Raw genomic sequence first — 16,027 nt, forward strand, 5'->3', positions numbered from 1 at the left:
GTTCTTGTTGAACTTAAGATGGTCAGTATTATATTTTATAGGATCTCAACTTTGTTTTTTTTTCCTTCAAAATACAAAAAATAAATAAAAGGCATATTTTTTTTTAATAATCATTTAAGTCAAGAAAAAGTCCACAGCTGTCATTTGTGTAGGTTGAACCTCATAGAAGGCAAGTGTTCTCCATTATTATTTAATAGAAGGCAATATGGCTAAATGAATTCATTTTCCAACTCAGAATTTTTTTTTTTTAAATATTGGTTACCTGTTGAGAACAAGTCATCACCGATATAAAACCTTGGAACACTGGCTAGGTGAACTGTTACTTTTCCCAAATACTGCTAGAAAATGCCGCTGAACAACCATTCTAAACAAACAAATTAATTCATTGAAATTTAGGACAAGCTTTACAAAAGACCTATGTCACCAGTCCATGACAATTTTAGATTTTGACAAGTAGTGCAATAGGCATGTACCAAATGTCTGTTCTTGACAGTGGTATGAAAAGTTTTACAGAAGACATGTACCCTCTGTCCTTGACAATTTTAGATTGTGACAACAAGAACATCAACAACATTGACAATAAAACAGGCTTTCCCAGAAGATTCTGGTTTGATCACCTGTAGACTGAAGAACAAACTCGGCATGACTGAATGTTCAGCTGAACTTTACGTCCAAGGTAAGTGATGTCGCAATATTGTCACAGCAATTATAATGATGTTACATTTAGCTCAAAGTGATGTTACGATGTCCAGTCTACAAGAAAGGTAGGTGCAATGTCTTAGAATATACATACAGCATGGTCAGAGGAATGCCAAAAATATTTGAATTGAAACAAGCATGAAAATTCCCAGTAAAATAACACCCCATTTTGAAGACAAGAAAATGCAATAATTTACTTAAATACTAACTGATATTAAATGATTTCCCTTATTTAAAGCATGTGACTTACTCTTATTATTTTCAAAAGAAATGATATAAATGTGTGTGTTGTGAAAGTTCTATATTTCAGAGGAACAGCCTCGGGAGCATGCTATCAAAGAATACCCCACCCACTCTATAAGTTATGGTTTTATTTCCATTTGTATATTAAATTATTAACATGTGTTGTGTATATGAAGTGATTTGAATTTGAAGAAAAAGAACTTTTAAAGGTAATTTAATCCATTTATAAAAGTAAACGTGTTAAGTAATAATTTGCATGTAAGCTCATTTTTATGGTAATCATATTGTTTTATGAAAAGGAGTTTACACGTGTAAGATAATTTAGAATTACCTGTTATAGGATAATTTGATATTATTAATATGAAATCTGGTTTCAGTATATTGTTAGAAATAATATAACTATATCATTTTAATTGCTGTAATGATATATACAGTAAATGAGAAAATTGCTTGGAAGAATCTGCAGTGGTGTAATCTGAAGTTATTTTACACAAAGTTGCAGCTTCTTTCAAATAACATGTTTTGACGTTTGTTTCAATGGTTGCATGCAATATAATCTGAAAAGTGTAGAAAGCTCTTTCCAGGTCAGATTTGCTTGCAGCCTTTGAAGTGAAAATGTATATGACAAATTTTTAGCTAGTGTGGAAATTACGTAATAAAATTACTAACTTATATTTGTGTAATTATACTAACATTTAATATTACCTTGTATGTTTAAAAATAACTCTTTACAGCGTGAACTAACCTAGTTTTTATGTATGATTTGTGTACACATGTTTTGCATTATGTTTTGAACATGCATGTTTTGAGAATTGACAAACAGGCAGTATAGGTTGTTTAACGGAGGGAGTATGGCATGGTTTGTGTTGATGTTATGTTACCTGTTTGGATATCAGACAGCCAGAGATGATAAATATGCATGTTTCGCAAGATGGTCTAGGTCACAGTAAGGTAAGGATAAAGTCTGTATGCTAAATTTTATATTTCTGATATAAAAAGTTTGTAGAATTGCACAATTTAAGGCTATAAATGAAAGCCCACTGCGATCTTGTTACTAGTTAAAAAAGGCTAAAATTTATCACGAACAGCTGGGCCCATAGGAAGTTTTTGATTTTACCAAAATTCTCATGGTTGCTGGTGTAGCTAATCGACCATTGGATATGGTTCCACATTAATATTTTACTTTCGTGTTTATTTGAGAGTAGTAGTGCTACCTTCAAATTGTATATCTATATAGTCTTGTAATGGAAACAATGTAATTTTTTTAAATACAAGAAAAGTGATGGTTAGACTTTTAATTAATAATTATTTTTGTGTCATTTAGTATTAAATGTAAAAAATTGTGTGATCATAACACAATAATCCAAAATAAATTCAAGAAATCTTAATTTTCAAATTAAGGTGGAAATACAGCAGGAGAAACTTAGTAAAAACATATACATTTTATTTTTTTAATTATGTCTCGTAATCAAGTTGTGAGTATATTCTGAAGAAATTGTTCATTCATACAAAAGCTGCATAATAATATAAATAATCTTTGTTATTGAAACAAATGTGGAATTTAACAACAAAAAAAGTGAAATAATTTTTTTTCCTTTTTGTAAACAACTGAAAATGTTTAATTAATGGAAGTATGATGGAACCACTAATTAACTATATTCAATAAAGTGAGACGTTACAGTGAATACGTAGGAACAATCAATTTCACACAACAAACAAAGATGAAGTGTCAGCACTAAAGAATACAGGAAGTTATTCACCTTACTTGCAGTGTTTAGTTTCATATTATTTGAACATTTATTTGTAATCTTAATTATCTATTTGTAGTATAAAATGTAAAATTTCTTTCCATTTTGCTGTTGAAGTAGATATATGTATGCAATAGATAATAGTTTATTAAATCTATTATTTCTTTACAATTTAGCATGAAGTTAGTAACAGTTATTATCAATACTTACTATAAACGACAACATAACTTTGGGAAAGTATCATCACATTACTGAAGAAAATTTAATCTTTCAAACTCATCACACATCTTAGTGGTATGTTGGGGCCTGCTGTGCTAATTGCCTCTAATCAGATAATTATTACATAATCGCTGATAAGCAGCAGATAAGATGGGAGTTGTATATTGGATTTGGGGGGGGGGGGGGGGGGGGGACACTTATATAGTAGTGAATCTAGGCCTTTAAGAATAGTTGTGTATGAAATGAAGAAGATTGCTAAAGATCTTACTCACAGATACAGCATGGAATATTTTGAAAGCCTCTTGATAGTAAAGGTTTCTGATTGAAAAAAAAATTACCAAAAAAAATTCTTCATGGTTTGCTCGAGTGCTAGTCCTAACTCCAGCCAGTTGGATGGATGTTTCCCAACCATTTTTATTTTACTTTCTGTGTTTTGATCGCTTGAAAGCTTAGATAAGATTTTGCTCATCCTTTCATAACTTTGATAAATATTCCTGGCATAAAAATATGCCTCTTTGTATTTGGACAATGCAAATGAAAGTTTCTTTTACACAGCGTACAAAGAAAAGTGATGCTTTCAGTATGCTTGATTTAGATATAATGAATTTATTTTTGGTGTAATGTGTAGATATTAAACTTTTATATGTAATAATTGGGTGATGTATGTATACAATATAGATGCCCAGCAAGCCAAACTTTTGGAGGAACGTTACAAGACCACTATAGAGCGATCGCCACCAGAGTTTGTCAAACCTTTACCAGCAGTACGTGAAATACAGCCAGGAGAAACTACCAGGTAAATATACATATACATAATAATATTCTTAATGTAATTATGCCAGTAACTCACAGTTGTGACTGTATACCATTGGTGTGTTTAGAGAGATGTTTGTTCATTCTGAATACAAAATCACCATGGTCATAAATAAATATAAATAGATGCCTTTGTTGTTTTTTTCAAAATGTGCCAGTTTTATAACAACACAAAAAAGTGAAAATATTTTTATTTTATTTTTTAAATCAATGTAATTGTTTCAATTTTCAGACTGGAAGCTACTGTAGCCGCCCAGCCACCACCTAAACGTTACACGTGGACATTCAAGGGTAAGGAAGTGAGACCGTCTGACAGAGTGAGGATTGTACGTGAGGCCAACACCATCATACTGATCATCTCACCAACAAAACCACAAGATGAAGGGGAATACATACTTAAGGTGGAGAATGACATTGGAGAGGTCACATGTAGAACAACCTTGACATTGCCAGGTTAGTTCATATTATGAACATTTACTTGTAAACTTATTACTTTTCTTAGTAGTATGAACTGTAAAAATTTTTTTCCATTTTGCTTGTTGGCAAGTAGATGATATTTGTGTTGGCAAGTAGATGAAATAGTTTATTTAAACATATTTCTTTACAAATTTCAGGCAAAGAAAAGGTTATAGAACTACCTCCAGTTGGACCTGATCAGATGACTTTGACTCATACAACGACAACAGTAACTAGGGAAGAGGTCGTCACTACACGGACACTCAAACCAGAACTTCTACAGCCCCTAGAACCTGAAATCTATGTCAGAGAACGGGGTATTGCCAGGTCAGTGAAGTTTATCAGGAGAAAAAAAATTCTTTAATTTTGATGTCTTGCCAGTGTTAAAGATCCTCAGAACTCTGGAATTATTATTTGCCATTGATAGTACCATATATCACCATTATATATTCTGTTGTTAAAGTGTACTTTCAACCCTAAGAAGAAAAAGAAATGTCTGCTAGGCCTTTGGTAACATTATAGCTAAGTATGAGATATTTAGCTTGGAAAAAAACATTGTTTAAGCAAATAGCTTAGTCAAGGTAACCTTGCATGAATGTAAGAATTTATTGATTATTAAAACTTTATTTCAAGGGCAAGTATTATTTGAAAATGAATCCAGAACATTCTTCCTTTGTTTTTTACATCAGTTTTGTCACCATTTTAAGTTCATTCTATTCTATTACAGACTTGAATGTAAAATAGATGCCTACACACCACCTATGGTCACATGGTTTATCAATGGAATGGAAATCAAACCTTCACCACATTATGAAATGCTGTATGAGGATGGGAAATCCGTGTTACTGATTATAGAAGTTGGCCCAGAGGATACTGGTGAATATACAGTGAAGGCCAGCTCAGATGAGATTGGAGAAGTAGTTAGCAGCACAACACTTTATGTTCAAGGTAAAAGAGAAAAAAACCTCTCACACTATTCAGTTTAAATCAAAAAGTTTAAGCAATAAAAAAAATCTTTGTAACTATACGCATGTGTTATATTTTCTGGTCCTTTAGTATCATGGAGTACATTAATTTTTACTATAATAGAATTCAGCATAAGCAGATGCTAGGAGGCATGAGTGGTTATGCACATTTCATTACTTCTCATGAACATACTCAATCAAACCGAGTCTGCTCTCATATTGCTTAGTTTTGTTCTGTGCTTCCAAAGAGTCTTTTCACACATTTTATTAATAAATGAACTTGGCAAAAAAAGATGTTTTATCATCAGTTTGAATTCCTTCAAACTCAGACTGTGCAGAGGTGTACTGAAATACAGTTATCGATCCCTATAAATACTGCTGTCTGTTCATTCTTAAATTTATATTCATAGTGTCTTTTTTAGGCTTCAAATTAATTCTAAAATTATTTTCTCATTTGTTTGTTCAGAACCTGCCACAGCTGAGATTACATTCCCTGGTGCTCCAGATACAGCCGCAGTCCCGGAGGGACCATCTCAACAAATGATACCACCTAATTTCATCATGGCTGTACAGTCAGTACAAGCCATTGATGGTCAGGAACTACGCATACCTTGCAAGGTCACTGGCAAACCCATGCCACAGATTTCTTGGTATCATAATGGTAAAAATATAGACCAAGATGAAGAATATGTTATTACATACAATCCTGAGGATGGTGACATTAGTTTACTAATTGTTGAGGTTTTCCCTGAGGATGAAGGTGAATATGTATGTGTGGCACACAATCCCGCTGGAGATGCAGTCACCAGAGCAACTCTGGTTGTTGTTGAGCCTGAAGAAACTGCTCCCACTGAGCCTGTTACTGAGGAGACAGAGGTCAAGAAGGTGCCAGAAGAAGAATGTGTACCTGAAGCCATGGAGATTGAGGAAGAGGAAGTTAAACCAGATGTTATTGAGAGACCTAAACCGGTGCCAGTGGTTGAGGAAAGACCCAGATCACCTTCACCAGAATTGGAAAAGTTTGTACCAGCACCAGCAACGGAAATTGAGGAACTTCGACTTGAAATCATGGAAGAAACTGTTCAGCCTGTGAAAAAAGTAAAAATGGAATTTAAAATTGGTCAGGAACCTACTGTAGTGACTGAAGAGGAAGAAGTCAAACCAGAAGTTATTGAGAGACCAAAACTTGTTCCATTGGTTAAGGAAAGACCAAGGTCACCCTCACCAGAAATGGAAAAATTTGTACCAGCACCAGCAGCTCCTGTTGAAGAACTTCCCCCAGAAATTCAAGAGGAAATTGTTCAGCCTTCTAAGAAAGTAAAAGTTGAAGTCAAATTTGGAGTTGAACCAGCAGGAGTGACTGAAGAGGAAGTTAAACCAGAAGTTATTGAAAGACCTAAATTGGTTCCGGTAGAAGAGACAAAACCAAGATCTCCATCCCCTGAATTCTTTGACACTGTTGAGATACAGAAAACAGTTGAAGTTCCTGAAGCTCAAGAAGAACAACCAGAAGTTTCTGAAGAAGTTGTTGAACATGAAGTCAAACCAAAGGTAATTGAAAGACCGAAACCCAAACCAATTGTAGAAGAAGCCCCAAGACCAGAATCTCCAGTTTATGAAGAGATAGGTGAAGCTCCCATTTATGAGGAAATCCCAGAAAGGCCACCACCAGAGGCTGAAGAAGAAATAATGGAACCTTCGGTAAAAGAAACAAAGGTGGCTCGACCAAAACCAAAATCTATCATAGAGGAAAAAGCACCAGAAGAGCCAGAGTTTGTAGAAGAAATTACTCCAGTTAAAGAAGAACCAGTAGATGTTCAAGAAGATGTGAAGGAAGAAACTCTGGTTCCAGATCAAGTGACCAAGAAAGTTGAACTACCTGAACTAAAACCGAAAGATGAAAAACTTGATAAAAAAGCATCTACAAATGGGGAAGAAGCTCCTAGGCGAAAAGAAGAAATTCATGTTGAAGATATTTATGAAACAGTTGATGAAGGTGAGACAGTTGAAGAAATTCCGCCTGAATTCGTTGAACTTCTTCAGCCACAGATTGTAAAAGATGGAGACAGAGTAGTCCTGAAGTGTAAAGTGGTTGGAGTTCCAGCACCAACAATAACATGGTTCAGAGAGGGTCAGGAAATAACTCCAAGTTCAGACTTCCAGCCAGGTTTTGAAACAAACACAGGAACTTGTGTTCTAGAGGTACCAGAAGTATTTCCAGAGGATGCTGGAGAGTACGCATGTAGAGCAGTGAATCCATTTGGAGAGTCTGTCACTACTGCAAATCTCTTAGTGGAAGGTAAGTCCCAAGTTTTTTTGTACTCATTAATTGTAAATGACATATATTTATAATATATTCACATATATGTTAATGTGTTCTTTAGTTATTTAACTCTGATGAAAGAAAAATGTTTATTCAAAACATGTACAAATTCCTTTTAAAATTGCTTCTTAAATCATCATAACTGAGTATTAATAATTCCATCAATTCATCATTGATAGGAATATTTAGCCATGACTTTTATACACTGAAGTCTGCAATAGTGAATAGGATGACTGTTTGTTGAATCACTGTTCAGAAGTGTGATTCAGACAGTCTTCATCAAGTTGCGTGATCTAAATGTTTGCTTAGTGAATAGATGTACATTTTTACTGGGATTTATAGGAAAAAATCAACTGATTAAGACCAACAATTTATATTGCAAGTTCTCGGAAAACTGGGTTCCACATCCACTCGAATACAACTATGGCTGAGTAGGGTCGTAAAATTCATGAAAAAACCAGGGACAAAGAGGCCATAAATTCATACGTCTCATGTTAAACTTGGTCAGAATGGTCATCTGAATATAGGTAATGTTCGAAACTTGGATCATGTGTTCAAATTTTTACGGTAGGGTTTTATAAAATAGCAAAAACAACTTGGACTCTTAAAGGCCGTATAGTTATGCAAAGGGATTTTGAAAATGTTTTTCAGAACGTTCACACTGGATTTATTTAAGGTCAAGTTTAAATGGATAAGTCTCTTAAAAACTAGGTTCATGGTGCAATTGGATAAATAAACGACTTGTGTGGTTGTATAGAAGGCATACATTTCCAGGTATCTGTACTAAAGTGATTCCTGAATCGTCATCTAGGATGATTATTTGAGTCAAGTCTCGCGAAAAACTGGGGGGTCAAGTCGTTGGGTCAAAATAGGTGTGGTTCAAATGAAGTAAACTGTGACATCTCTAGAGGTCCTTTATTTATTGATGTCTTCATAAAATGTCAGATTTTGTTCATTTCTTGATGTATCTAGGTCAAATTTGGAAAATGTGTTCACGCCTATCAAATAACTATGTCCAGTAGGTCAATATAAATAGAAAAACTTGTGATCCTTTTGTAGCATATCTTTTTCAATGTATCATGTATGATTGTAGAACTGTTCATCGATGTATCTAGGTCCCTAGTTCGCAAAGGCTGTTCAATCTTAAAATTTAGGTCGTTAGGTTCAATGTAGAATAACCCTTTGCAACATCATAAACAATTTTTTTAGGCATTTTGAAATTTTAAAGTTCAGCTATGAAACTAGGCATAGTTGTACGCCACAGGTCTATGTGCGTGTCAAAAACATTGTCAGAGATGGTTAAATAGTTAAGAAATGAAATTCTGAGACCTCTCTAAGGAATTTATCAATGGTCTTCAATGAAGTCGAGATGGCCAGAGAGTTGAACTTGATTGTATTTCTAGGTCGTCTTCGCAAGGTCACGTTGGGTTCATAACTGGCAAGTAGTGCTGAAAAAATGATGAAAAACTTGTGATTATCAAAGGACAAGCATTTTCATGGAGGTTTCCCTGAAGATTAAGGAGAATCACATGTATCTAGTTAAACAAAACTTGGGGCTCAACGTTAACCTTTGAAAAAGGTTCATCTGCGTTCAAAAAATAATTGAAAAACCTTGTGACCTATCTAGAGACCATATTTTTCAATGGATCTTCATGAAAATGGTCAGAATTTTTATCTTGATAATATCTAGGTCAAGTTCAAAACTGGGTCACATGAGCTCAAAAACCAGGTCACTATGTCAAATAATAGAAAAAACGACGTCATACTCAAAACTGGGTCATGTGGGAAGAGGTGAGCAAGTCAGGACCATCATGGTCCTCTTGTTTTAAATCACTTGAAAGTGCTTGCAATGTAGAATCAGGACTACATGTTTGATTATATACACTATTTTTCAAAAAGAAGTTTATTCAAGAAACATTATTCAATCAAGTTATATTATCTCAAGATGTTTGGCTTAGATAATGAATAAGAACTGAAAGCATATTGTTACTGAGATATGTATAGGCAAAACATCAACTGAATTTAAGACCAACAAAATTTATTTGCACAGTTGCTGCGGAGGAACCCTCGGAGATATCAACCACATCCACTGAAGCTACAACCATTATGGCTGAAGTTGGAGAAGGTCTGATGGAAGAAATTCCAACTGAAGAAGCCCCGCAACCCACAGAGGAAAAGCGGCCACCAGAATTCATCCGTCCACTGGTTACAGACTTGGAGCTCCCAGAAGGTGGCATTGCCAAGTAAGTAAATGTTCTGCAACTTGCACAATGATTGTAGCATTTTATTTAGTTTTCATAAAGTAGCATATTTAGCAACAACTTGAGATATTTAAATGTGTTTAAACTGACATGAATAGCAGGTTATGCAGGTATTTTGAAACCTCGTTTTTCATTTGAAGCATTATGCACAACATGGGAAATAATTATTTTAATAGTCAAGTTTAACATTGAATAAATTCTTATAAGCAGTTTCTATTGGCAATTAATTTAATGCTAAGTAAAGGAACTAATATATATTTGGATAAATATAATCGTTACTTTGTTGCCAATAGGTTTGTGATAGAAGTGACAGGTCAGCCATTACCAACAGTATCCTGGTACTACAATGATTCCCCGCTGGAACCGTCACCAAGGATACAGATTATTATTGATCGCAATGTGTCTACACTGATAATCTTCAACACGGTGCCTGAGGATTCTGGGGACTATGTCGTTGAGGCCAAGAATGATGTTGGCATTATCACATGCAAGTCAACACTGCACATCACACGTAAGTTTTCTTTTATTTATTGCACATTTTGTTTGCATCATCAATTAATTAGATTTGTGTGTCAATTTTACTTAATTTATTTGCAGGACTTCAGCTTCATTCCTGAAATACTTGTTCTACTCTAGTTATAAGGTCAATATGTACATACAATGTAGTGTTGCTGTATATATAATTTATCTCAGTCTAAAATTTTGATCATGTTTGTAGCATATCTTGTTTCAATATCAGTCAGTCAAGGATTTGCTTTATGATCTGTAAGAACAGTTCATTCGATTCTAGCTCCTTAGCTCCTTATTTCCCCTTGCAAAAGAGAACTTGTTCAAATTTAAATTTATTCTGTTAATGGTTTGCTTATACGTACTTTCAAAATGACATAAAACAATTTTTTTTAGCATTTTTGTCATTTTATTCCAGCTCATAAAACCAAGGACATTGAGCTTGTACCAGAGCCCACAGAGACTACCTATGTGTACACTGATGAAGAGGAGACCATTGTCAAGAGACCTGTGTTTGAATCTGACTACGCTTTCACCAGTGAAGATGAAATTCCTGAAGACCAACTCCATCCTCCAGAATTTACTCAATTGCTTCAGCCAATGACAGTTCGAGATGGCCAGAGAGTTGAACTGATTGTTCACTTTCTGGGTCGTCCTTCGCCAAGGATACGTTGGTTCCATAATGGACAAGAAGTGCTGAAAAGCACTGATTTTGAAATAATTATTGATTATGACAAAGGAACAAGCATGTTAATCATTGTTGAGGTGTTCCCTGAAGATGAAGGAGAATACACATGTATTGCTTCAAACAAACTTGGTGAGACCATTACAACCTGTAGACTAACCATTGTTGGTCCAGAAGAAGAGATTCCATCTGCAGAATCTCATAAAGAAACAATTGAGATCCAACACACTTTACCTGAAGCTCAAGAGGTACCAGAAACTACACGTGTTACCAAGACGATCCATGTGGAAGGCAAGCCAGATGACTCCATGATTGTACCAGAGGAAACCACTCACACTGAAGCTATCAGAATTGACCAGCAGCCAAAAACTGTAGTAATACCAACACAGAGATTCCAGGAGACCGTAGAGATTGGGCAGAAACCCAAGAGACCTGGACCAGCCTTTGAGATAAGGGTTGGTGTACCAAAGACAACACCCTCTACTACTGCTGAAAAACTGACTGAAACTACAACATACACAACAATTACTAGTCAGATTCAGGTGAGAATATTTGATTATATGAATTTTTATGCCCCCGGCATCTACTGATGCTGGAGGCATATAGTGATTGTCCTGTCCATCCCTCCGTCCATTCGTTTGTCCGTCCGTATGTACGAGGTTAACCAAATGGGACTGTTTCGTCTAGCATCAATACCCCTTACTAGAATGACTTGATACTACTGCAGATGTAACCTGTGACCATTCCTCATCTTCAGACATCACCTGACCTCAGTTTGACCTTGACCTTGACCTCGTTTTGGACTTAGGTTGCTTTGTATGGGCTATCTCTTGGTTAACCAAATGGGACCGTTTCGTCTTGCATCAATACCGCTTACAAGAATGAATTGATACTAATACAGATCTAACCTGTGACCATTCCTCATCTTCAGACATCACCTGATCTCAGTTTGACCTTGACCTTGACCTCGTTTTGGAAAATCTATCAACAAGGATGCCACCGGGGGCATCAAGTGTTTATTGAACGCAGCTCCTTGTTTTTATATATATATGGGCTGTTCCATGAGAAAACCTGTATTAGTGACACGATATAATTATTGCATAATAAAGAGTTTAAAATACTGGAAAATCACTGTTTTTCTTATGTTCATGCAGAAAGTAGAAACTAGTAAACTGTAATTCAGTTATCTAAGGCAAATCAAATTCTACTGTATTATACACATAAATGTTATCTGTGTTGTCATGGCAACCAAGTCCAAGTCACCCATGCACCATGAAAATACAGAGGTGTACAGATAAAAGGCCCATAATGAAAGCAAAAATACATGGTCAAGTTATTTTTCTGTAAAATCATTTAAAACTTTTTTCTAATGTACGATGTTTAGTTAGTGATGCACATAATTTGTAGCATAAATGTCATGAAAAGTACACGCCATGTACAACGACGTCGTACTGTTTTCGGGGACTTACTTAAAAGCATTGTAAATCTTGAAATAGTGAAGATAATTTCTTCAGATTTGAAAGGTAAAAGAATGTTCTTCATGAATATTTGTTATCTCAATTTTGATTTCTTTCATCACTTATACAGGTTTTGTCATGGAACTGCCCATATCTATTAAGTAATTGAAAACCCTCTTACAAGAAATTCATGTTCATTTTGTATTCGTATTAAAACAATTGCTTTTTTTGACCTGATGTAGTTGAGCTTCAACAACAGGTTATAATTAATTTATCAGTAATAACAAGTGTAGAGGCCAACCACTGTACTTTCAAATTATATATGAAGATTAAATATTTGTGCTGATTTAAGTCTTTTTAATATATTATGATATCTTTAAAGCCCATTAAACTGTTCTAAATATGTATCCCTAAAAATGATTTTTTTTGTGATTTGTTTCTCTTCTGTTTTACAAAATAGATATATGAAGGGATCTCTTTGATCTGTCAGGAAAATAAGTACCATTCATTGGCAAGTTTAATTTTTTGTTTATTTCAGGAACATCCAGAGGAAATACCAGAGATCAAGGAAGGCAAGGAGACCAGAACAACTACCATCATCATTGACAAACCTGGCCAGGAACAACCTGTGCAGCTCACAATGGAAATACCGGAGAAACCAGTAAAAGAAGATGTTGTCTCAGCAACACAAACTACAAAGACAACTGTTACCAAGGAGCTAAGGATCAAGGAGATGGAAGGTGAAGGCATTCCTGAGTCCCACACAGAGACTATTGAAATTACACCAGAATCTAAACCTCAGGAAATAGAAATGATAGTCACTGTTCCAAAAACTACTGCTCCAAAAACTACACCAGAGACTACAGTCATTACCACTGACATGGAAGAAACAATGACACAGACCAAAAGAATAGAAGTTGAAATCCAAGAGTCAACAATGACTCAGAAACCCAAACAAATTGAAATGGTTATCCCAAAAACTGAGACAACCACCACCGATATTCAAATTACTACACCTGCTCTTGTGGTACAGGCCACTAGACCAGCTGATGAACAGATTGAAGAGACAAGACCAACTATTGAAGTTGCTACTAAAGAAATTCCAGCTGCAGCCAAGCCAACTGAAAAAGAAACAATTGATATTGACATTAAAGCAAAACCATTGAAGCAAGAAGTGGTGATGGAAGTGTCAACAAAGGTTGTTCCTGAAGAAACAGCTCCAGTAGAGGCTGAAATTCCAGCACCGACTCAACCAAAGGAGGTTGAGGAAAGAGAAACAATAACAGTCAAACCTGCACCTGAACTGGAAACTAGAGCACCAGAAGAAGAAGTGAAGATTTCTGAGAGAGAAACTATTGAGATTGTTAAGATTCCAGAAGAGGAACAGACCTTTGAGATTGAAATAGATGTTCAAGATCAGACTGCTCCGACAGTAACAGAAACTATTCAGATTGATACTGTAACCAAAGAAACAACAGTTGAACAGGTTCTTCCAGAAGTGACAGAAACACACAAAGAAGAAATGACTTTTGAAATTGCTGGTAAGCCTATGGAGGAAGTTCAGCTTTCTTTTGCTGTTCAGCCTGCTGAGAAACAGGTCCCACAGAAAGAAGAAGTAAAGGAAGTTGAGACAGTAACTGAAACTGTAACTGAAACTATACAACTTCCAGAAGTAGAGGAAACACCACAGAAAGAAGAACCTGTGGAAACTCAAGAAAAACCATTTGAAGAAGTCCAACTGACAATTGATGTCAAAGGACTTGAAACTACTGAAATTGAAGAAATTACTTCAACAGAAAAGACTGAAGTTACTGAAACAACTACTGTTACTGTGCCAATGGTAACTGAGATGAAGAAAGATGAAATTACTTTGGATGTTCAGGAGAGGCCATCAGAAAAAGTTTCCATTGACATTGAAATTCAGGAGGGTAAAGAAATTCCTGAAATTGAAGAGGTTACTTCAACAGAGAAGACAGATGTTACACAAACTATAACATTTGAAATTCCTGAAGTGACAGATACCCATAAAGAAGAACTTATCATGGAATTTGCAGATAAACTGGCACAGGAAGTTACAAAAAATATTGAACTTCCAAAGGAAAAGGAAGCTCCTGTAACTGAAGAAACAAAAGTCATTGAGACAACTGAAGTCACACTTAAGACAGTCACTGAAGTTCCTGAGGTCAAAGAGAAGACAACTAAAGAATTTACTATTGAAACTCAGGAGAAACCTCAAGAAGCTGTGCAGTTTGAAATTGAAAAAAAGCAGAAAGAGGTACCAGAAACTACTGAAGTGACAGAGTTAGATGTTACAGCAAAAACTGTCACTGAAACTGTTGAATTACCAACAGTTGAAGAGACCTTTACAGATGAAGTGACTTTAGACATAAGCAAAAAGCCTGAAGTAGTGCAGATGGTGGTTGAGTTACCAACTTCAGAGGTTACCACAGAAACAGTAATAGTTACTTCTTCTGAGATAACAGAAGAAATTCCAGAAGAAGTTAAAGAAACTGAGAAATACAAAGAAGAAATTCAGCTGGATGTAAAAGGCAAACCAGTTGAAATGCAGGAAATGGAAATCACTATACCTGTTCAGCCAAAAGAAAGCCCAAAGGAAACTAGTCCAAAAGAGAAGGAAGCTCCTGTAACTGAAGAAACAAAAGTCATTGAGACAACTGAAGCCACACTTAAGACAGTCACTGAAGTTCCTGAGGTCAAAGAGAAGACAACTAAAGAAATTACTATTGAAACTCAGGAGAAACCTCAAGAAGCTGTGCAGTTTGAAATCGAAATAAAGCAGAAAAAGGTACCAGAAACTACGGAATTGACAAAATTAGATGTTACAACAAAAACTGTAACTGGAACTGTTGAATTACCAACAGTTGAAGAGACCTTTACAGATGAAGTGACTTTAGACATAAGGAAAAAGCCTGAAGTAGTGCAGATGGAGGTTGAGGTACCAACTTCAGAGGTTACCACAGAAACAGTTGTAGTTACTTCTGAGATAACAGAAGAAATTCCAGAAGAAGTTAAAGAAACTGAGAAACACAAAGAAGAAATTCAGCTGGATATAAAAGGCAAACCAGTTGAAATGCAGGAAATGGAAATCACTATACCTATTCAGCCAAAAGAAAGCCCAAAGGAAACTAGTCCAAAGGAGACCAGCCCAAAGCAGGAGAGCCCACTACAAGCTCCAACTGCTGAGGAGATCTTTGAGACATTTGAAACTGTTGAGGAAGGCTTTCCAGAATTCACTTGGGGATTGACCTCTCTTAAGGTCATGGATGGAGAAGAAGCGAAGTTCTTCTGTGAACTCAAAGCTGAACCTACTCCAGAAGTGTCCTGGTTCCATGATGAGAAACCTATTGCTGAAAATCAGGATTTCAGGTTTGTACATTTAGTTATTTATACAGGACTATATGTCTGTGGAAAAAAGAAGGAAGATAAAATTGAATGAAGACAAAAGTGAGGGATTTTTGTTTAGCATTGGAAAGTGGAGAAAATAAGCAGAAAGTAGTTCCATATGATATAATTTCTTAGAAGTATTGGATGGCAGCAAAGGAGTTGAGAGCTGTAACAGACATTATTACAAGTGGTCAGCTTTACATTCTGTCACTAATTTTACTCGGCTATAAATTACATCCCTATCTG

General features: G+C 35.5%; 1 protein-coding gene across 1 annotated transcript in view; it reads left to right on the forward strand.

The window, feature by feature from the left end:
• LOC123537955 (titin-like) overlaps window positions 1-16,027 on the forward strand; it is a 402,126-nt gene that overhangs the window by 109,063 nt on the left and 277,036 nt on the right. Inside the window, exons 88-97 of the mRNA XM_053530681.1 lie at window positions 547-676; window positions 3,588-3,705; window positions 3,955-4,175; window positions 4,337-4,505; window positions 4,906-5,126; window positions 5,610-7,442; window positions 9,517-9,709; window positions 10,021-10,238; window positions 10,653-11,461; window positions 12,915-15,763. Of these exons, the coding sequence (XP_053386656.1) occupies window positions 547-676; window positions 3,588-3,705; window positions 3,955-4,175; window positions 4,337-4,505; window positions 4,906-5,126; window positions 5,610-7,442; window positions 9,517-9,709; window positions 10,021-10,238; window positions 10,653-11,461; window positions 12,915-15,763 (6,761 nt within the window). The remainder of the gene's footprint in view (window positions 1-546; window positions 677-3,587; window positions 3,706-3,954; window positions 4,176-4,336; window positions 4,506-4,905; window positions 5,127-5,609; window positions 7,443-9,516; window positions 9,710-10,020; window positions 10,239-10,652; window positions 11,462-12,914; window positions 15,764-16,027) is intronic.

The sequence above is a fragment of the Mercenaria mercenaria genome, chromosome 18 (genome assembly GCF_021730395.1).
Source record: "Mercenaria mercenaria strain notata chromosome 18, MADL_Memer_1, whole genome shotgun sequence".
Taxonomy (NCBI): Eukaryota; Metazoa; Mollusca; class Bivalvia; order Venerida; family Veneridae; genus Mercenaria; species Mercenaria mercenaria.